Below are 22,089 nucleotides of genomic sequence, written 5' to 3' on the forward strand. Positions count from 1 at the left end.
TACCCAGTTGGTCTGCATATGTACACTAACCCCAGCTGCAGCGGGAATTCCCATAGCCAGATGGCAGTGTTCCAGACAGGCAATCGTCAAACACTGGGGCGGCTTTCTTCTCCCTTCTTTGGCATCCGCGGCAGTCCCAACCACAGCAAGAGGATCCCACCGGACAAGCCAATGATGAAAGGTTGGAGAACCTCGACTCCTCGTGCCTGTGCAATGGCACCGACTACGAAAGGTAGGACAGCTGCACCTCCTCCTCCAAAAGCAGCCGCAAACCCAATGGCGCTGACATGCTGCGACTTAGGGAGAAGCTTGGTAGCTACGACCACGACAGCAGGGAAAAAGGGGCCAAGAAAAAAGCCTTGGAGGGAGACTGCCACCGCCGAAGCATAAAAATTAGGCACAAGCCAGAGAATGAGGCCCAACCCAATAGCCAGTAAAGAGTATACCTGTCAATTTAGTTAGCTGCGATGTGACGGTAGGTGAGACATGTGACGTACTACGATAGAGACCTTCTCCCCTATTCGCGGCGTCACGAAGCCCAGTACCACCCGGCCTACGGTCAGCCCTAGCCAAAATCCAGTAGCCGTCATACCGCTGGCAAATGCTTCTCCGTTGCGGATTTGCATCATAAATGTTACGATCCATCCACCGAGTGCAACTTCAATTCCTACATAACCGAGAAGGAAAAAGGCACACAGCCAAGTTACCCGGGCATACGTTTTCTTAAAGAGAACTTGACGGAGGCCACCGTTGCTTTCACCGGCGCGAGCGTCCCCGATAGGGGTACCGGGGGAATCCCAGAAAACGGTGAGAAGGAAAGCAAGTTCGAGCGCCGCGCAGCCAATCTATGATTATTAGCGCTCGACTGGCCGTTAGTTAGGTCTCAGCATACCATGATATAATAGAAGTAATACCATTCCCGATGGGCTTTAGTAATCAAGGAAGTGGCTATCAAAGGACTTAATACTCCGCCAGCACCATAGAAACCATGTAGTAGTCCAAGGAGCTGGTTTGCATTGACCATATTCCCAAGCCACGCATTCCACGCGGCATCGCCCAGCCCATTGCCGAAGCCTGCAAAGATGAATGACACAACCAAGACCGGATATGGAGGATGCAAACAGTTGATTATATACGCAATGATATGGCACCCAGGAGCCAACCATGCAACGCCACGACGGCCAAGCTTGGCGTGAATTCTATTGTTTAGGCAAGCAGCCAGAGTATATCCACCAAGTGGTGAGAAGAATACAAGTGACACCACCGTGTAGGATAAATTGTAGTGAGATTCAAGCTGTATGTTTTTAGCATTGCTCAAAGACGTCCACCTCGTATGTGGGGAGACTGACGTAAGGTATCAACGGCTATTAATGTTAGCAGAGATCAATTATATTGAAAGTTATGAAATCGCTCACGCCATATGCAGCGTCGTTCATGCCCATAACCAGGAAGCTCCAGTAAGTGGCCAATGTTTTAAGTATGTTGGACCGAGGATGGTTCCATCGTTCCGCTTGATGAAATACCTGGGGTGGCTCCTGCGTTGACATCTGAAACGACGTTTGTTCTTCGCGATTGTTAGAAAAGAGGTTATCCATTGTTGCCATCTTGTTGGACTATGAATCCAACCGTGAGACAAGGTGATCAGTTGTCAATTGGTTCCGATGAAGAGCGATATGCATCTCTATCGTGGTAAGGACTAGATCGTCTCTCCCCGCACCGGCCAAGTGCCAAGATGAACAACTCGACCTTTCGATCATGACGTCAAAATCGGCTAAAATTCGGGGATCCATCGGGAGAAACCGTGCAACTATGCCTATGCTTGACCGAAGCAGTGGTTTTTCAAAGGTTCAGGAAGATACAGCGCTTGAGGTGCGTTCGCCTGGGCGGTAGTCCTTCGGCACTGACGGGAATAACTGATAATAAATGGAGATACGACGTCTGTTGCGGCTCGAATGAGATGTATGTTGACCTGGCAACTTAGTCTTGGCACCTGGAGGTTAATAATCTATTTCTCGTGTGGTCTGGGGCCTTCGTAACGCAGAAAATCAGGATTCAAGGTTGCTAGTCCTACAGAGCCATCATCTAACGCATCGGAGATTGGTATACGGAGTATTGCGCAAGTCATTTACAAAGTCGGACATTCCAGTGTGGTGAGTATGAGGGCGGACGTTCTCGCACTTGTTGAAGTCGCAATGGCGAGCCTCGGGTGCAGGATTCCTTCACCATTCAAAGTGCTAAAGCCGACAGCCATGTCTTCAGTATCTCGAATAGACAAGCCGATCTACGGAGCAACTCGTCCGGAGGTGTCAACGGGCATCGACGGTCGACGGCTCCTCATTTTCCCGCTGAAGGTGCCCGACAGGAATTTGTGTTACAACCTTGGTGTTGACTGACGTCCCATAGTCCCTTTATAATATCAGAGCAACGCGTAATCGGTTTCACCCCTCAGGGGGTGCCAAGGCGTTCCTTTCAAGGCCAGGGTAGAGTCATGGACAAGAAAACGGCAGATTTTGATAGTGACTCCAAGTTCTCTCGTGAAGTTCAGCTTATTGAGTGTTTCCGATTTCTCCCATGTTGTGTTGGGTGTACACGAGGAGTACCTTGTAGATTCAGTCGCCCAATAGTGATTGATGTCGATCCTGCCTCGAGTGCGGCCTGCTTCATCGATCCGGCAACGTGGATGAGGAATCTTCCCAGATGTCAAAAATAGCAGACGAGCTCGGGGATAGAAGGATGGCTCGGGCCAGCCGGGGGATAATATATCACCATTGCTGTGGCTGCGGTGGATCCACTTGTACATGAGTTAGTTTATCGATACATTTTCTGTCAGGGACGGCACGATCTCACGTGGGCCAAGTCTCATTAGAGCAGGCTGTTCAACTGTTAGGTCTTACTCTGACATTGAACGGGTTGGTCACCTTGGAAAATGGTGGGTCTCACTCAGCCTGGCAAAAGTGGCGATCGTGTTTGATGGTTTCTTCCTGCGTTCGGGCGGGCGACTTCGATACTGCGGTATGATTCACCGAGGCCGATGATAATTTGTACTAGCGGTGGTGCCATCATGTGCATGGTAGTAGCGAACTAGTGCAATGAATATGCATGTCGAGAGTTTCGGAGGTCCTCAGGATGCCGTTGACTAAGACAAAAAGACCAGACCGTGGAATGTCTTGGACTCTTGGTGAACGGAGGCCGAGGATGCCGGAAGCGGACGCGTGCCGGCCAGTCAGGTGCAAGGAAGATCACATGTTACACAGGGCGTTCTCTCAACCAGCCTCTCAGGAATGGATTCGACTCGGCTCCCCTGACAGGTCCTTAGTGTACATAGTATCATTACCAGTACTATGTACAGGAAGTACGTTGAAGGTTCCATGTCAGGTACCCGTTGATCATTGATGTAATGGTTGACGAAGCGATGTCCCGGATGTGGTAAGCCTGCACTGGAATCACTGCATTAGTAAGGGAAAACCGAGGGACTATCGCTGGAAGACGGGAGAATCCTGGGAAAATCCCTGTAGTCCAGAATGGTCTGTTTGCCAGGTACGGAACAGCAACGACCAATAGTGAATGTGGATGCCTAGGAAATGTGAGGGCATCGCCACAGCCATGACCCCGTGCTTGCGTGGCCCATTTTTCTGAACGAGGGAAATTCCACTGTGATTGGCTATTAGTCAGAGCCAAGCCTTGGGTTTGCTGCATTAGTCAAAGCTTGGCTTGCTGCAAGCCAATGAACACCGAGGTGGACGGAACAAATGGGGGACAAAACGTCATGAATGACCCGATACGGCCGCGTCACAGTGTCACAAAAACCAGCGCACTTTAGCAACGATCGCCATTGGTGGCCGTTGCGTGATTTTGGTTCTAAAATAATCCAAATACGCCAAATAAAGAAATAAAAAAGAAAGCGAAAAAAGGGCACGGCCGATTTAAGCGACCCAAAGGACTGTCAGGGGTCTAGACGGAACTCAATCCATCATTAGATTTGGAACTGTCAGTGAAGACACTTGGCTGCGACTCTTAGAGTACATCCGATAACTTCCTGAATCCCCACACGGCCGATCGATTTATCTATATAAGTCTGAACATACCTGCATACCTTTCACTCACTCTACTCCAAGAGTTAAAAATTTCCATCGAGTACTTGTCAAGTCACACACCATGGCATCCAGCGCTGCAAGTGAACGGACCGAATCGGTCTCCTCCCACAGTTACAAGAAATCCCTCTCTAGTAAAGCCGACCCCAATGCCGCCCTCAGAGAAGACCAGCCGAGTATGTACATGATTTGCCCCAATGTGTTGTGGCGAACTCGCGGCTAACCTCAGTTAGTTGCCAATGCCATCGGTGGTACATCCTTATTCTCTTTGCGATCCATGCAGCATCGCGATGCGAAAGGCGATATTATCGGTACGTATGCGCGGCAGCCCTAATCCTTGTTCCATGGCTAACCTCGCTCTCTAGCCGACCCGGATCGCTCCAACCCGACTCGCCCCCGACTGGAACGACCACTCGATACCATCCGTGGCTTTGAGGCGGCCATTGAAGCTCGTCGACGAGAGAATGCCATGTGATAAGTGAAACTGGGACTGGGATATGGTGTTCTTTTGGGAATAGCTTGGGTTTTTTTTATTTTTATTTTTATTCTTTTTTATGATCTGATGGGAATGGTTAATTGAGCGATTGTCTGAGTATGTATATTATGACTGGGGCCGTGTGAATATTATATTCTTTCTAGTGACTGAGGATCTGAAACATCGGACCAATGGGTCTTGTGCTTCATCGACTTAAAGTATTAAAGACTAATTAAATGATTCTAGGCAGCCATTGAAGCTCACTCGAAAGCATGTTTTGGGGATTCAGACGATCTCCACAGGGCATGAAATCCGACGGGTAAGAATTTAAATTCTCTGCTCGGAGATAAGGCCAACCCACTCGGCATCCACATCCGCACTATCTAGTGATGCGCCGGCAGTTAGCATCGTCGTCCCACTCCGTCGCTCTGTCCAATCTACGAGCGACGGTGAAGATCCGGTGCTCCATGTCCACGACGTTAATGGCGAGCTAAGCTTTTGAGGTATAGACCGAACTATACAATTCAAAGCGACGCCGTGGCTGACGCGTTCGATGCTGTATAGCGGGGCAGGTCCTCCTGGTTTGTCGACGGCGGATAAAGCATAATGAGACGTTGCTATTAATACCAGATTGCAGAGTCTGCGGCGAGAATTTAACAGGGGCAGCTGTCCTTTTCTTTCCTGACTGTTTGAAGCGTTGTTGTTGCCAGTCTCTCTTTTCGTATCTATACCTTCCTGACGTTCGCTATATACCATCCTTGTCTCATTACTTGGCCTAATATAAACTCTTGTCCGGTTCTACACTACGATGAAGCTTTCCTGGGCAGTGGGAGCGGCCCTGTTGGGCACCGCTGTGGCCGATGTCGACCCCATCATCATTAAGGGTTCTAAATTCTTCTACTCCAGTAACAATACCCAGTTGTAAGTCTCCGGCCTTCACCCTGGGTCCATCTTATATTCTCAGCTAACCATGTCAGCTACATGCGTGGTGTTGCCTATCAACGTAGGTCTCTCGGAAGCTTTCTTTGCACTACCGGCGACTAACCCTCGCAGAGGACTACTCCAGCAACGGCACCACCAATGGCTCCAGCAGCTACAAGGATCCCTTGGCCGATGCTACTGCTTGCAAGCGTGACGTGCCCATTATGCAGGAACTGAACACCAACACCATTCGGGTCTATGCCATCGACCCGACTGCCAACCACACCGTATGCATGCAGTTGCTGGCCGATGCAGGCATCTACGTGGTCTCAGACCTGTCCGATCCCACCCAGTCCATCGACCGGAGCGATCCCACCTGGGAAACTACTCTTTACTCTCGCTACACAGCGGTCATCGACGAGATGGCTCAGTATAACAACACCCTGGGTTTCTTTGCGGGTAACGAAGTCTCCAACACCGTCGCCACGACGGATGCTAGCGCGTTTGTCAAGGCGGCTGTTCGTGACATGAAATCCTATATCAAGGAGAAGGGCTACCGCACCATGGGTGTTGGATACGCGACCAATGATGACTCTACTATCCGTGTGCACATGGCCAACTATTTCAACTGTGAAAGCGAAGAGGACAGCATCGACTTCTGGGGTTATAACATCTACTCCTGGTGCGGTGACTCATCGTACTCGGCCTCTGGCTACAAGGACCGCACAGAAGAGTTCGCCAACTACTCTGTCCCCGTCTTCTTCGCTGAGTATGGATGTAACGAGGTCCAGCCCCGTCAGTTCACCGAAGTCGATGCCCTGTTTGGTGACAAGATGAATGGCGTGTGGTCCGGTGGTATTGTTTACATGTACTTCCAAGAAACCAACAATTACGGTAAGCTTTTCCAACCAGAACCAAGCTCAGGGTCGCTAACTCCGTCTGAATAGGTCTCGTTTCCATCGTCGACAGCACCAGCGTCAGCAAGCTTGCCGACTTCACCTCCTACTCGAAGCACATCGCCAGCGCCACCCCCTCTGGTGTGAACAAGGCCTCCTATACCCCTACCAACACTGCCCTGCAGAGCTGCCCCACGGTCAACAGTGCCTGGAGAGCCACCCAGACCCCCTTGCCTCCTACCCCGAACGAGAACCTGTGTGACTGCATGTCTGACGCCGCCGCTTGTGTCGTGAAGGACTCCGTTTCTAGTGATGACTATGCCGACCTGTTCTCTCTGGTCTGCGGGTACACTACATGCACGGGAGTGTCCCGCAATGGCACCACCGGAGTCTACGGCGCCTACGGCATGTGCAGCCCCAAGCAGCAGCTCAACTTCCTCCTCAACAAGTACTACACCGAGCAGAACTCTGCCGCATCGGCTTGTAGCTTCGGTGGCTCGGCTACCGTGACTTCGACCACTAAGGCCACCGGCACTTGCTCCAGCTTGATGAGCCAGGCTGGTACTGCCGGTACTGGTACTGTCACTTCCCAGCCCACTGGTACCTCGGGCTCGTCTGCCTCTTCTTCCACCTCGTCTGGTTTGGCCCCTACCACCGGTAGCACTATGGTGGTTGTTGGATCTGTTCAGCTGGGCGCGTACATTGTGACTGCTCTGTGCGCTGCATTCTTTATGATTATGCTGTAGATTGGTTGGATAGATATGTGGATTCGATTTTACACTCACTTTAGTCGCTCCTTAGTTTTTCTTGTATAATAGATCGTTTACATTCTAGTGGACGTATCTAGGAATTCTGCGATCTCTGGTATACATAAAAGTATCGCTGTATTTATTGATATCCAACACAGCGCTGAGAGCGTCCGAATGACCGCACCGTACCCCTCAAGTATGATCACTATGATGAGCAACGAAAACAGGAGAGCATATAGATTGTTTGTTTAATATCTGAGTGGGGCACCAGCATAGTCAAGAGTCAAATAGACTCACGCAAGGTGCGATATGGGGAGGTAATCACCTTGTATATGAGCATGCGGATAAGATATGATCAACCTATAACCACAGCTCAAGATTTTCATGTACTTCGGCTATGATGTACTGAGTAGTTAGATAGGAGTGCTCTCGTATTATAAAAGTATTCTCCTATTTATTTTAGATAATTCCAAATAAAGAGCTATTGTATTTAGCTTCTTCTATACCATCTAATGATCCTATCTATACATCCCTCCCTCATCAGAGAGACAAATATTGCGGGAATCCTTTTTTTTTTTTCTAGAATAGATGTTCCTTTTGGGGGTCTAGATATATCTAGATTATTGCATTAAACCCTTTTATGATCGGTAATGGTAACCGGAGGATAAGATGCTTGGAAGTTCGAAGGTTTTCTTAGGAACCGCAAAACTTATATATTACCTAGTAGCTTACTGCGGTGGGTGGGATATGAATTAGAACGTTAATCCTTGGCTAGTCTAATCCTTGGAAAAGTAGTATAATACTAAGCATTATAGTCTACCGGAGTGGTAGGCTGTGCACGTCCTCGCTCCTCCGTCGGACATCCTTAATCCTGGTAAGTAAATAATGCATAAATGGCCTAAGAGGACCATACCCTAATGATGTCCTATTGCATTATCAGCCACAACGAGAAGTATCTGTGTGCGATCGGATACTAGCTTACTGCAAGCCATATCTGTGCTATCGATTGTGATCACAGGGGAAGGAGCCGAGATAAAATTATATGTACTCTAGTCTAGGTAAGTCGCCTACTGAACAGTGGACGCCATTCAGGTGCTACCGTGTTAGATACTCACTGTTATTATTTCTTTCCCTTGTATATCTAAAGGGGATTCATTGTGCAAGTAGGCAGGGTTTAATCTGTCTAACAAATGAGAAGCTGCTACTATACCAGGGTTATTTACATTATTTATCGCTAAGGCCCGGCTAACATCAAGCATGCATGCGTAAAGGACGCTAAAAACTGTCGCCATAGGCTCGAACCATTCGCCATGATCTATATTATCTCTAGGCATCAATCAGTACGTGTCGCACGCACGACATATTTATTCTGCTCTGTCACCGACTGAAAGCATAAAAGGTCCCAAGCACTCACACACCACGGAATGGTCTGTTCAACAGGGAGTGACCGGTCCTTTGGGCCTCGGGTCAACGCAGATTGTCGATCCTTTGATTTCACCATTGCATTTGAAGATCTGTTTCTCGCATGCTTGCCAGCCGGTCTTTTTGTCCTCCTTTCATGTATGCATATCGCTCTACTACTACGGAAACCCGTCCTATACCGCCTGAATGCTACGCTCCTGCGCAGCAAGCTGGTCCGTGTCCCTCCACACCTCTGTAGGACCACTATGTTGAAACTTACATGGAACTGTCCGTGCAGTTGACCCTGGCAGGGATATTCATAGCACAATTGGTATTTCTTGCCTTTCGGGTTCGAAGCCAGGCCGTCAAAACAGAAGGATCTATTGCAGCCGATGTGCTCGGCGCTATGGCGACATTGGCAGCGGTTGTGCTATCCTTCCTCAGCCACCAGCGCTCTCAACGGCCCTCCACAATCCTAAATTTATTTTTATCTGTCTCAATTCTACTCAATGCCGCTCGAACGCGCACACTCTGGCTGCTACCACGTAATGTCGGCAACGTGAGAGCAGCCAGCGCTATGAGCATCGTTCTTTCTTTGTTTCTGGTATCACTGGCATTCGAGTCGGTGGAGACAAAAGCAAAGAGACTGAAAGCCGGTTCCCCGGAGCAGCATAGTGGAATCTGGCCCCGGACTTGCTTTACATGGCTGGCTTCCACATTCCGAACCGGCTATGCGCAGGTCCTCACGCTGGATGATCTGCCACCGCTTGACACGACGCTGGAAAGCCAGGCTATGTATGAGAGGCTCATAAAAGCATGGAATAGATGTAAGCCCATACAGCACACTCCATACCTGTATAGGCTAATATCTTTGGGCGATCCAGACAATCACCAAGAGCCACATAGCCTGCTTCGTGCATGCTTTTATGCTAGCCTAGCATCATTTCTATCTCCCATTATACCCCGTCTTTGCGTGATCGCGTTCACCTTCACACAGCCCTTCCTAATCAACACCACGCTACAAGCTATTGATCTGTCACAGCCCGGTACGGATGAGAACAGAGGACTCATTGGTGCCTGGGCACTCGTGTATCTCGGGATAGCAGTAAGGGGGATTGTCCAGCCTGAAGGCAGTTGCATGCCGCGCTAACAGCCATATCCAAAGAAATAGCTAACCACAACAGGCCTCTAATTCAATCTACCAGTATCAGAATTTCAGATTCGCCACGCGAGTGCGAGGTGCCCTGATCACAACCATTTATCATCACACTCTCCAAACACGAGTGGCTGATTCAGGCGACATCACCGCCGTTTCTCTGATGGGCACGGATGTGGAGCGCATAGTGAATGGCCTGGAGCTCTTCCATGAAACATGGGGCGCATTAGTCGAAATTGGGATTGCGTGCTGGCTACTCGGTCGGCAGCTCTCCGTAGCCTGCATTGCCCCCGTAATCCTGGTACTTCGTGAGTCTCTTCAATTGTCTTTCACAGACACACTACTTCTTGTTCTGATACAGAGGTGTATTAGTATTTGTGGCGGGCAGTTCGAAGTTGTCGTTTTCAATGAATACCGCCCAACGAAGATGGATTGAGAAGGTCCAGGAACGGCTTCGCGTTACCTCCGCTATGCTCGGCGACATGAAAGCTGTGAAGATGTTGGGGCTTTCTGGAGTCCTGCTGCCAGTGATCCAAGGCTTTCGGAGTCGGGAGATCGAGACCTCGCGCTCATACCGAAAGCTTCTCGTCGCCATGCTGTTACTGTGTAAGTCCCCGGGCTATGAACCAACCCTTACCGTATTTTCCAGGGCTAACTCCCCTACTGCAGCCTTGACACCGATCAACCTGGCACCTGTATTGACGTTTGGCATTTACACCATCATCGCGGTGTTCTGGAAAAGCCAAACCCTTCTTTTGGCGCAGGCCTTTACCTCCCTGTCATTGATCTCTTTGCTGACGACCCCAGTGATCGTTTTCATCCAAACGATGCCGGTGGTATTCCAGTGTGTTGGTAATTTTGATCGCATTCAAGAATATTGCAATTACTCTGCCCAGACGACAAATATCCCCAATGATGGCGAAGGGCCCCCGACGCCTTGTTCAAATTCAGAGCAAGAGACAACCCTTGAGTCTCTGGCGCTGGGAACTCTCCCAAAGGGCGGATTGCATTCTCATTCCGTCGTCCACCCAGATCTTCGCCTGGATGGCCATGGGTTTGCTTGGAACCGCTCCAGCGCTGACCCGGTCCTCCATGACCTCCAAATCACCATCAAGCGGGGCAGTATAACCGCAATTGTTGGACCAGTCGGAAGCGGGAAGTCCAGTCTCTTACACGCCCTACTAGGGGAGCTGGTTGATATTCCGTTAGAGCATGGATCACCGAGGCAGGACAAGGTAGATCCCCGAGCACGCGAGGCCATGGCCTACTGTGCCCAACACCCGTGGCTAGAGAACCACACCATCCGCGAGAATATCCGAGGGTCGTCGCCGTGGGATTTGAAGTGGTATCATTGTGTATTGTCGGCTTGTGCTCTGGAGACCGACCTAGCGCAGCTGGAGAAAGGGGATTTCACTCGCGTGGGAAGCGATGGCGTGAAATTGAGCGGGGGACAGAAACAGCGGATCGTGAGTGGCTGGAAATGGAGTCTTCTTGGTGCTTATTAGTCGCTTTGCTAACCAGGTTATGATCACAAAGGCTTTGGCTCGGGCTGTCTATTCCAAGCGAAGCATCTTGCTGCTGGATGATGTGTTTAGCGGTATAGACATGCACACGGCCCAAAGCGTGTCGCGCAGGCTGCTCGGACGAGACACTGGGATTTTGCGCAATGGTAACACTACCGTTGTGTTGACTACTAATAATTGTGCGTGATTCCTCTTCTTTCTATTATTTTGCTTTCGAATACCCCTGTACTGATATGGAATGGGGTAATGTAGCTAGAATCATGATGCTGGCAGACAAGATCATCGTCCTTAAAGAAGGTAGAGTTGTAGACGCTGGGAAGCCTTCCTCTTTGGCTCAAAAAGACAAGGGCTATGTCAAAGAGCTTGGTCTTTGCATGACCGGCTCGTGGGACAAAATGCCAATTGAAACAGACAATGCGTTGACTGCGAAAGAGGTTTCGCCCACAGCTGGCCTGACTTCCGCAATATCCAGGGAGGGCGATATGAATGCCGCCCTAATTGAAGATCCGACGAGCAACGCACCAACCGACCTCAGGCGAAAGAATGGAGATCTGTCAGTTTATGGGTATTATCTCACCAGCTCGGGCTATGCGGCTGTCGGGCTTTATACTCTGTTCATGGTCCTATGGATCTTCTTTATCGAGTTCTCAGGTGAGTGCGCGACGCGGTGCTTGTCAAATGAATACGCTCAACTTGGCATACGAACTAATCCGCCTGAAAGTGATATGGGTTAGTTGGTGGTCAGAGGCCAATGAAACACATCCAAATGAGAAGGTAGGTATGTACATGGGCGTCTATGCCACGATGGGGGTTCTAGGGACACTTGCTGCTTGTCTCGCTGCGTGGTGAGTACTTTCAGCTTCCTACGGGGAGTCGTGGTTGCTGATTCTCGGGCAGGGTTGCTTTCGTTTCTATCGTGAGCAACTCGGCAACCAGCATTCATTTGGATCTGCTGGCCGCTACCCTTAAGTATGTGATTCCTACATTCCAAGTATGAAGAAGATGTTGATGGCTGAGCGCGACATGTAGGGCACCGTTTCGCTTCTTCACAAGCACCGATAACGGTGAACTTCTCAACAGGTAATTTCCCCTGCTCACCATCTCCCGATACAGTGAACATGAGAAGTGTTCATACCTGCAGTTAGGTTTAGCGAGGACATGGAGCTCATAGACATGGATCTCCCATCGACCGCCCTGAACTACACGTCAAGTATTCTACCCTCTCCCAACAATGTGTCCCTTTCTAGACTACTGACGATCATCAAAGCGACTATATCTTGCCTTGCCCAAGTGATAATCTTAGCGATCTTCTCCCGCTCCCTTGCCATTGCCATCCCGATCGTCTTTGCCCTGCTCTACGTGCTACAGCGCTTCTACCTCCAAACTTCCCGACAGATGCGTCTCCTAATGATCGAAGCCAAAGCTCCACTATACACCCATTTCACCGCCACCGAGTCAACATCCCGGTCCGGGGGAACCACTATCCGTGCCTTTGGCTGGACCCATGACTACCAGCGCCGTGTCGCCCGCCTAGCGGACTGTTCGCAGCGACCAGCCTACCTACAGAGCTGCATCCAACACTGGCTAACCTTCGCGCTCAACGTCCTGATGGCCGCCCTAGTGGTAATTCTTGTTGGGACCGTGATAGCCTGGCGCCGCCAGCTGGACATCCGCGTCGGCGGCGTGGGTGTCGCGCTAGTCATTCTCACCGGCCTGGGCGAGACGCTGACCCGGTTGATCCGCACATGGACCCGACTAGAGTCGAGTGTCGGTGCCGTGACGCGCGTGCGACGCTTCGTGACGGAGACGGAGACCGAGGATGCAGAGCAGGAACCGAAGACTGCGGATGGAACAATAGCTCCGTGGTCACGGCCTGGTGCTGTGGAATTTGAGGGCGTGGTGGCGGGGTTTACAGCCCCGGGTTCCTCCAGGTATGTGTTCCTTTCATTCCGTTGTGATCAACAATGAACCCGCTAATGTAGCTGGCACGGATGTGTCAGTCTTTCCACTGCCGGTGCAGTCCTCAAAGCCATCACCCTCTCAGTTCAGCCAGGCGAGCACGTTGCTATCTGTGGCCGATCAGGGAGCGGCAAGACATCGCTGCTGCTGGCCTTACTACGCATGGTTGAGGTGCTTGAGGGCCAGATCCTAGTAGAGGGCCAGGTGGCTGTTGCTGCTGGCGCATTCGCCGCGCAGGAGGCGGATGCTTTCCGCCGATGCCTCAACGTGGTCCCGCAGGACCCGTTTCTCCTGAAAGGCACAAGTGTGCGGTTCAATCTCGATCTGTACTCCGAGGCACAGTCCGAGGCAGAACTCGTGGATGCGTTGCACCGAGTAGGGCTGTGGGAACTGGTGCATGCGCAAGGGGGTCTGGACACGATTGTGGATACCTTGCCATTATCGGCAGGGCAGCAACAATTGTTCTGCTTTGCGCGGGCAATTGTCCGGCGCCGGCACTGCAGTATTCTTGTTCTGGATGAGGCGACGAGTAGGTGAGTGGGATGAGGGTTGTTCTGTTTTAAGCGAACCTTGGCTGATATGTTGCGTAGTCTGGATAGTGAGACAGAGGCTCTCATACAGAGTATTATTGACTCGGAGTTCCGGGGATGCACCGTTCTGGCAGTGATGCATACGTTGACGCATATCAGGGCCTACGATCGAGTGGCGGTTTTGGATGGCGGAGCGCTGGTAGAGATTGGGCCTCCAGCGGAGTTACTGGCTGCAGATACACGGCTCGCACGGTTGTATAGGGTGCATGTGGGTTAATAGGGTATTTTCTATTTGGTTGTCCTTAGTTACTTTAACGCTACTCAATGATAAACCATTAACGCTATATTGATTTCAATTTGTCAAAGAAAGCATGCCTGCATAGAATCTGTTCATAGGACACAAAGTAAGAGTCTAGCAGCAGTATAGCTGTGCGCTTTGGTCTGCCTCACCTTAGTGGCCCTCTTGATCTCTCATCTTTCTCAAGTCCTTGATAAGAGTGTTAAGCACACGCACAAAGTAAACAAAGTAGACACATGGTTCGCACGTTGGCAAACCTGGTGCATACCAATACATTCAAACAGTAACAAAGCAATATGCATAGCTGGCTGCGGATTGGAAGAATCTGGCCCAGTCATCAACGTTCCTCAGTGATATTGTGCTTCCTCCCCTTCTGGGCTCGCAAATCCTTAGCCCGCTTGTAAAAATAATAATATCCCCTTCGATCACGTCGTAATTCGCGAAATTCAAATTTGAGATGTCCACGACTTTCCTTGCTCAAATCCTCCCATACCGATCTTGAACTTCTAGCATCAGTATCATCCCTTTCGGCTTCGATCAGAATGTAGCCGCTATCCAAAGAAGTAGGGTTCACACTAAAGGCCTCCTTGCCATCTATCATGCGTGCAGTGTGTCCCTTAAGTGCACCAAGCACGATATCCATTGCTTCTCTTCGATCATAGCGCCTTGCTTGATGCATTTTATATGGAACGAGCAGGTAGGATCTTTTGAGACGAGGGTTATATGATCTATATTCGCGCCCATGTGTCTCGTCGTTATGCTTCTCATGTTGGCTAGATTTTCGTTTGGTATTCTGACAGCTGCGGTAGCCTTTATGGGCACATTCACCAGCCTCGAAAAGATGGTTGGCCGCCTTAACAGCATGTCTCAGTACCTCAAGAGTATCGGTGAATTTTTCAATAGTTTCGGATCTTGGCATTGTGAAGCAAGGAATGACTCCGGTGGAATATATATTGGAATATGAAGGTTCTCAATTCTAGAGTAATGGAAGAAGTGCTGGCTGGGCGGGTATATGGAATGAGGAAGGGGTCTTATAACCAACTTTGGCGTCGCCGATTCAATTCGACCGCGGAGTAGAGCGCAGCGCCTGGCGACTGTCTTGCGTATTGGCCGGCTTTTGCCTGCATGAAAATTACCAGTTGCCTGTATGCGCATTGAAGTTGGCGGCACACTACGATGTGCCTAATGTACTATACGGGGGGACAGAAGTAGAATATGGATTCGAAAAATATCATTCCGCCATTTTGGTCTCATCAGCGTTGCACTTGCCATTATGTCACGCGAAATACCTCACTGAAGTGGAACTTGCACTTGCAGATGGGCCGATCTAACTAGATGTCCACAGGTGAGTAAGAATAGCCTAGCGCTAATAGCATGATATCGTATCAAGGGTAGGTTAGACCGGTATGAGCCATGATTCATGCATTACAACCCCGTCACGGCCTCACCTTGAATGAGCCCTGGCATGCAGGGAGGCATGGAAATATCCTATCCTGTGGCAATTCCATGAACGTAGCCACGCCACCCAGTCTTCTGGCTTGAGATGCCTTGTTCTGCAACGCGTGCAGGCCCAGCGCTACCTGTAGTCGGTCTTAGTGTGTAATTAACAATTTTGTAGTCTTTTTCTATGCAACCCATGGTGGGATCATTCTATACGCGCCTTAGCCAGTTCAAACCACTGAGCGACGAAGTCAATACAGAATTACATTCATCAAGTATCACCAGGAATATACCACGCTAGGGCAACTCGCTGAGAATCGCATGATTGGAGACCTCCTAGGTGGGTCGATAGGTCTCCGTTTCATTGATTATTTTAGTACCTTTGTCTAGAATACACTCGGATAGCCTACCAAAATATCTGAAACAGCCCAGTCCCGCTGATGACTGCCTGACAAAGAAAGCACAAGACATCGAGGGGATTTCCACATCTTTGAGGCTTCTTCCAGGTGTCGACCATTGGGTGCATGGGCTGCTTGTCCTCCCAGTCATCGCATCGGATGCGAAATCTGGCCCATCATCTTGGAACAGCATCCTGATGAGGAGCTTTGGTCTCATTCTTATAATGGTTCTGTATTTCCTGTCCGGTAGTTGGATCCTTCCATGAATTGTTCGGTACTTTCCTGGAAGTTTGTTGACATGAGATGGATCTTCCCAGCAACAAAACTTCCACTCTCGAGGCGTGCTCAAGTCATGTATTTTCCTTCGGTTGGGCTAAAGACCCTACATTTAATTTTTCTGGGCGACCCAAAACTGTGCCTGGTATGCATTCCTGCTCAGGCCCTTCCCATTCTGGGCGTAGGCTACTTCCTTGCCACGAACTGTCATCCCAGGGATTGTTATATCCCCGCAAGATGCGTCCGTCTCCGGGAACTTAAACCCAATGTGTTCGGATAAAGCCACGATCTCATCCAGCGACAGCTGCAAAAAGGGCGCACTTCCGTATAACAATGGACCCAGGTTGATCCACTGACCCCCAGGGCGGAGTAAGCGATGGATATTCTCAAAATAAGAAACCAAGTTCCGCGCAGTATCGATGAAGAACAGCGTGACTATCACGTCATACTTCCCCGTCTCTTCTGCAAATACTGTAGTAAAGTCGCCTTCGACCAGGAGGACTGAGGGACTAGCCAATGAATCCGGAAACGAGACGGAACGCTGCAGATCACTGGTTGTTGCCTGGTGCGACCACCAGTCGACGTACGGATGGAAAGCCTTGCTGTTGGCGCTCGACAGGCTGGATAGATATCGATACGCGAGGTTCATGTACATGGACCATTCGTTCATGGTCACCTCGAAGCCTGCCTTGATTAGTCCCTCTCGATGAGCTTTAGTCGTAGCTGAAGCAAAACTAACCACCTAATGCATTGACCTCATTTGCCAATCGTCCCAGTCCTGCTCCGGGCAGTAACACCCGCAACGGTTGCGCGGGAGTTCTTGACATGTTCGCAAGAGTACCCAGAACGCACGGGAATGCGTCCTGTCTCTCGTCGTACCCTTCATCAGCCCAATCGCGCACGAAGTGCTTCATCGCCTGCGAGACACTCGTTTTGTCGGTATTGACACCCTGCTTTTCGTTCTCCTTGATGAACTTGTCCAATTCGGCTTGGGAAATGTTATAGAATTGCATCCCATGCTTGACGATCTCATGTGCTAATTTCTCGTTTGTTTCAAAAAGGTGGTCCACTGTGTTTAATTTACGGGTATATTTCACCGTGGACTCAACGATCTACAACGTCGTTAGTATGAAAAACAATGTGTTTCACGGGAGCGCATACCGAGCGCTGTTTCTTAGGGATTTTCTTATACCAATCCCGCCATCGCTTCGTCTCGACTAGATTGCGCTCCTTGTAGCGCTGGAAGGCATGGAGAGCTGTGAGCAATCTCTGTCGAGGATGTGATGTATCCCCTGATGCGACGGGGCGTTGAAGGCGGCTCTGTAGTCGCGCATATTCTTCTTGCTGACGTGACTCAATCGAGTCTATCAGGGTGATGTTTGTCACGAAGACGTGTGTTATTTTCTGCGATCAATTAGTTAAATGGGATTGCGCCAATGGGTGGGAGGATATTACGTCTAATTCGGCATCGTACTGGGGACTTATATCCTTTGCCCATGCAAGGCAGAGAAAATACAAAAATAATACAATATGACGCATTGTATCCTAGAGATGCAGGTTCTCTATCATACGAAAAAATAAAAATAAAAATGAAAATAAAAGAGTGGGAGATGCATGGCCAAAAATCTCGAATCCACGACGCCCCGAAGGTCCTCAAATCTAGAGTCTTTGGAGCATTGCCAAGTCCGACGGGCTGCTTTGGTCCTATTGTTGGAGATTGTTCGTCTTGGCACCGAGAGTCATGGTTTGATGGCTATCTGAATTTATCTGCTATTGTATGGATGGTGCTATTGTAATTCAGTGAACGCTATCGTCGTTCATATGGAATTCTAGATTATATTGCGCTAACATATCAGTATATCTGTGGAGTAAGAGAGCCATGAAAACCACCGGTTAGGGTTGGCCTTATAATATTAAACACTGAATGTCAAATAGCAAAAGCAAAGATACAAAGGGGTAGTATAGTCAATATTCATGTTTTCTGATCTCAGACACAATAACTCGCGCATCGCCAATCCCTAGTGACCAAGTGATTCATCATGCTCGGAGGTGTCACTCCGTATAGATTCGGCGCCTCCACATCCCCACCATGTTCCCAGATTGAACAGAGGGCCTGAATGGCTTTATGGTCGAATAGATCGGATCTAAGACACTCCACTGCAACGTGCAACGCGGTCCCTTCTAGTGCTCCTCAGCCGGCGTTTGGATGGGTACTGCGTTCAATGCGCAGCAGCGCCATCTCGAGATCCTGTCTAGAAGCTGCGATGTACAGTGGCGGCAGGTGAGGAGAATTCGAGGATAGGGATATAACACTCTGCTTCAGAAGGGGGAGAACGGCATCGATGGAATGGAGCATAATCGCCCAGCTGAGGACTGATGTATTATTCACGCTGGTCTTGTAAAGTTCCGTCGGAGTTTGAAGTAAAATGAGCTCAAGCACAGCTCAAGCATCCTTGTTGTCCAGCGCAGCATGAAGTACCGTGTTGTCGGAGACGTCTTACCTAATAGTAGTAAGTGGATGTCTGGCTTCAATAAAGGCGTTTTAGTATTGGAACGCTCAAGCGACGGAATACTCCAAACATGGAAGCTTTAGTTAGTGAGGCAATCATATCAAACCCCGCCATATCAACGAAGCAAATGATACAGTCGCTGTGCCCCGTTGAGAGCCACCGCGCTATCGAGGGTTACCACATCGTCAACAAGCCAGGTAACTGTGAAAGCATCCTCTGCCGTGGTATATCCAGTGCTTAACAGAATATTCAGCAGGAATATTTCTGTCTCCGAAGTCTTCAAGCTTCTTTGTCTGATATTCTTTGACGCCATGTAGATACAGAGTGACAACTTCACGCTATAATAGATGTCAGCATCATCTATACTTCACTCCAGATCACACAGCGCACACCAACACTGTAGTTCCTGCTACAAAATGCATCCAAGTGAGGTTGGTCTTCATGAGCATGAAGAGTATTGTCATCTATGTTTTCCGCCGCCTGAAGATCTGTTAGGAAGGGCGTGGCCAGGACTCAGTTGGCCATCTGATCGCTTCATAGTGGACTGCTATTGGAAATGCCTGTCAGGGCCTGGTATTCCTTGGTACAAGAGTGGCATCGTTGGAACCCTCAACGCAATAGGAGTGCATTCTTTCGCCGCCTTTGGTTACTTATATGCTTCGTGTATCGGAAGTACGGAAATATGGAAGTTGGAGCGTCCCACCGTCCCCGCATCGATAAGGCTCACCCGCAATATCCGAGGTGGGACACGGAACCCCATCCCGATGGCCCAATAAATAGCGAATGCAGCACCCGAATTGTTCTTGACTCCCAATTTCCCCAGATATCATTTCACGCCGTCAAGATGTCCTGGACACACCTCATCCGTTTTATTGCCGTCGAAGATAGCCAAGAGCATCTGGGCCAATTAGTCGATACCACTCGCGACATTGGCAAAGATAGCGTCAATGGCGTGGAAATTGCGGCGTATCGGATTGATGGGACGATCTTCGACGGACGCGTATCGACGACCGTGATGCACGTCAAGCAGGTAAAGACCTCACCTGATAGCCGGTTATAGTCGAGGGGTCACGCTAACCACAAAGTAGCTTCTCTCCCCAGTCACCAAAGAACAATGCAGTTACATCCGTTGTCTGGGCCTGAACTACCTTGACCATGCCAAGGAGGCCAACATGGCCCTCCCCACCGTCCCCGTTATGTTCACCAAGCCTCGCACTGCCTTGGCCAATCCGTATCCAGCTACGATTAATATCCCCAAGTGCGCGCAGGACGAAACGAGCGATTACGAGGCAGAACTCTGTGTCGTCATTGGGAAGACAGGGCGCGATATCCCTGAAGAGGAAGCGCTGGATTATGTTCTGGGTTATACGGCATCTAATGATGTGTCAGCAAGGGCACTGCAATTTGCGACTTCCCAGTGGTCGTTTTCGAAGGGGTTGGACGGGAGTTGCCCTATCGGTACGTTCTTTTGTTTCTTCATCCTCTTGGGTTTTGTCTGGAGGTCCCGGTTGCTCACCAGTATAGGGCCCGTCCTCGTTTCGTCCTCTGTCATCAAGGACCCGCAGACTTTGTTCATTAAGGCAATCCATAATGGGACCGTCCTGCAGAATGGCCATACCAAGGAAATGCTGTTTTCGATTAAGAAGCAGATCTCCTATCTGTCCCAGGGCACAACACTGGAAGCTGGCACAATTTTCCTGACGGGAACTCCGGCTGGAATTGGGTTTACTCGGGAGCCCAGAATTGTCCTGAAGGATGGTGATGAGATCAATGTCGAAATTGAAAACATCGGCACGTTGGTCAACAAGGTGCGGTATGAATAGATAGCGTTGATTTTATATAGAAGAGGCTATTCGTTATGTTAATCATTAAACGGTAAGATGGGATCCGCTTCATCATTGTGCCCATTACGAATCGCGAGATGACTTAGACCGAATCTGCTAGATACAGCTGTCATCCAGTGCCTAGGGATAGTAGTAGGTTTGGGCACCCGCGCATTTCTTGGACCTCTTGCTTCCTTGTAATGACACGACTATAATACCAAGTCTCCACCGAGCCGCAACAATCAAAAGTATAAGTAATAAATTGGATATAATTGGTACAGCCACAGGCCCTACCTCAAACAGTAAACTAGTTCAAGAACCAAGACGGGACCTCAGGACCCCAAACTGCCAACGACTCATCCCCCGCAGGCCCATAGCCAATTGGTGTCTCTTCATTGATCAGATCGCCATCTGCATAGTGTTCCACCATATTACCGGTGGTATCCCACCAGTAGTCGAAGATTTGGGAGCCTAGGATATGTCTCCCCACGCCCCAAACCGATTCGTATCCCTTCCCACTCAGCCACTGATGACCGAGATGCTGCGTATCAATATCATGGACCTCGAAAGAGCAATGATGAACATGCGAGGTCAGGTTTGTGCTCAAGAAAAAGCTGTGATGATCGACATAGGCTGTTCCACGGTCGATGTGTGCGAAGAGAGCGACATTCTTCTTTTGACCCTCCTTCTCCACGTGCAGGAAATCACTCGGCACGAGATTGAAGTTTGTAGTATAGAAGTTTACCAATTCGTCGAACTTCTGAACGCAGAGACCGAAGTGTCCAAGCTGGTTGATCTGTTAGTCCTTATTTTATTCAAATTGGTATAGAAGAAAACGTACCTTGTGAACCGCAGCTGGACCCGGATTAAAGCGCTGAAACTTCCGAATCCGTGGTTTCTCAGACTCCGTATTCACGATAATGCTCGTCGGGTATTCTCCAGGCTGGCGTGGCTCTTGTCCATAGATCAGATTGATAGGAAATCCCTCCGGATCAGGTAGAGTAAGCAGGTGCCCTCCCCCCGGTGCTTCTGACAACTCTTGGATTTCCCCTGCCCCAGGCATCTGCGCAGCTCTACGCGATTAGCAATCCTTTCCACTAGTGTGGGAAACAGGGACAGACAACTCACTTCTCCAGGTCCTGGAATGACTCCACTTCAAATGTGCCGCCTAAGAACTTCTTCTCTCCCTTCTGTGCGTAATACACATATTGATCAATGCCGTAGCCTCGATACCAGACCCTATCGGCCGTCATCTTAACCACCTCCATCCCAAAGTCTTGCAAAAACACCGTAATTTCATTCAAGTCCGGATGCTGGTAGCGCATGTGCGACAGTTTCACCAGTCGGATCTGCTTCTCGGTGTCGATATTGCATCGCGTCCTCCACGATGCGACCGACTCTTGCTCCGGGCCTATGGCGGTAATATCGGCAACTGAGGCCCCATGGGCCGGAGCGGGTCGTTCGCGCTGTTCGTGTCGTGCGTGATTAGCAAGACTGTCAGGGGAGATCTTGGGGGGCTGGGGCTCTTACCACGGTCATGCTGTATACTACTTTCTTCTGTGGCTTCGTTATGTTGGGTCTTGGACGTGCTGCCTTCGTTTCTGCTTATATGGATTACCCCAAGAATTTCCCCGCATAAAGTC

General features: G+C 49.8%; 7 protein-coding genes across 7 annotated transcripts; 4 read left to right on the plus strand and 3 right to left on the minus strand.

The window, feature by feature from the left end:
* Positions 1-86: 86 nt before the first annotated feature.
* On the minus strand, positions 87-1,604 carry ABOM_002787 (MFS transporter; the record flags this gene model as incomplete). The annotated part of the gene is made up of 5 exons (XM_022529917.1): positions 87-446; positions 498-845; positions 893-1,294; positions 1,350-1,364; positions 1,416-1,604. The coding sequence occupies 5 exons, from the start codon at positions 1,602-1,604 to the stop codon at positions 87-89; spliced, it is 1,314 nt and encodes a 437-aa protein (XP_022391627.1).
* A 2,551-nt stretch (positions 1,605-4,155) lies between these two features.
* On the plus strand, positions 4,156-4,566 carry ABOM_002788 (DUF2406 domain-containing protein; the record flags this gene model as incomplete). Its single annotated transcript, XM_022529918.1, has 3 exons — positions 4,156-4,267; positions 4,325-4,402; positions 4,457-4,566. The coding sequence occupies 3 exons, from the start codon at positions 4,156-4,158 to the stop codon at positions 4,564-4,566; spliced, it is 300 nt and encodes a 99-aa protein (XP_022391729.1).
* Positions 4,567-5,374: 808 nt separating this feature from the next.
* Positions 5,375-7,129, plus strand: ABOM_002789 (glycoside hydrolase family 72 protein; the record flags this gene model as incomplete). The annotated part of the gene is made up of 4 exons (XM_022529919.1): positions 5,375-5,487; positions 5,544-5,569; positions 5,620-6,381; positions 6,435-7,129. 4 exons carry the CDS (start codon positions 5,375-5,377, stop codon positions 7,127-7,129), a joined length of 1,596 nt encoding a protein of 531 aa, XP_022391730.1.
* A 1,913-nt stretch (positions 7,130-9,042) lies between these two features.
* ABOM_002790 (uncharacterized protein) lies at positions 9,043-13,708 on the plus strand (the record flags this gene model as incomplete). The annotated part of the gene is made up of 12 exons (XM_022529920.1): positions 9,043-9,078; positions 9,531-9,638; positions 9,718-9,997; positions 10,062-10,295; positions 10,359-11,155; positions 11,211-11,286; positions 11,465-11,863; positions 11,934-12,057; positions 12,110-12,181; positions 12,242-12,292; positions 12,358-13,143; positions 13,213-13,708. The coding sequence occupies 12 exons, from the start codon at positions 9,043-9,045 to the stop codon at positions 13,706-13,708; spliced, it is 3,459 nt and encodes a 1,152-aa protein (XP_022391657.1).
* A 2,517-nt stretch (positions 13,709-16,225) lies between these two features.
* ABOM_002791 (uncharacterized protein) lies at positions 16,226-17,652 on the minus strand (the record flags this gene model as incomplete). Its single annotated transcript, XM_022529921.1, has 4 exons — positions 16,226-16,797; positions 16,853-17,225; positions 17,275-17,517; positions 17,569-17,652. 4 exons carry the CDS (start codon positions 17,650-17,652, stop codon positions 16,226-16,228), a joined length of 1,272 nt encoding a protein of 423 aa, XP_022391656.1.
* Positions 17,653-19,446: 1,794 nt separating this feature from the next.
* ABOM_002792 (fumarylacetoacetate hydrolase family protein) lies at positions 19,447-20,446 on the plus strand (the record flags this gene model as incomplete). Its single annotated transcript, XM_022529922.1, has 3 exons — positions 19,447-19,653; positions 19,712-20,081; positions 20,148-20,446. Coding segments are annotated over 3 exons (876 nt in total), but the record flags the coding sequence as incomplete, so codon positions are not given.
* Positions 20,447-20,753: 307 nt separating this feature from the next.
* Positions 20,754-22,083, minus strand: ABOM_002793 (2,4,5-trihydroxytoluene oxygenase; the record flags this gene model as incomplete). Its single annotated transcript, XM_022529923.1, has 4 exons — positions 20,754-21,233; positions 21,288-21,519; positions 21,575-21,857; positions 22,065-22,083. The coding sequence occupies 4 exons, from the start codon at positions 22,081-22,083 to the stop codon at positions 20,754-20,756; spliced, it is 1,014 nt and encodes a 337-aa protein (XP_022391658.1).
* Between the last annotated feature and the right edge of the window lie 6 nt (positions 22,084-22,089).

This window comes from Aspergillus bombycis, assembly GCF_001792695.1.
Source record: "Aspergillus bombycis strain NRRL26010 chromosome Unknown contig00019, whole genome shotgun sequence".
Taxonomy (NCBI): Eukaryota; Fungi; Ascomycota; class Eurotiomycetes; order Eurotiales; family Aspergillaceae; genus Aspergillus; species Aspergillus bombycis.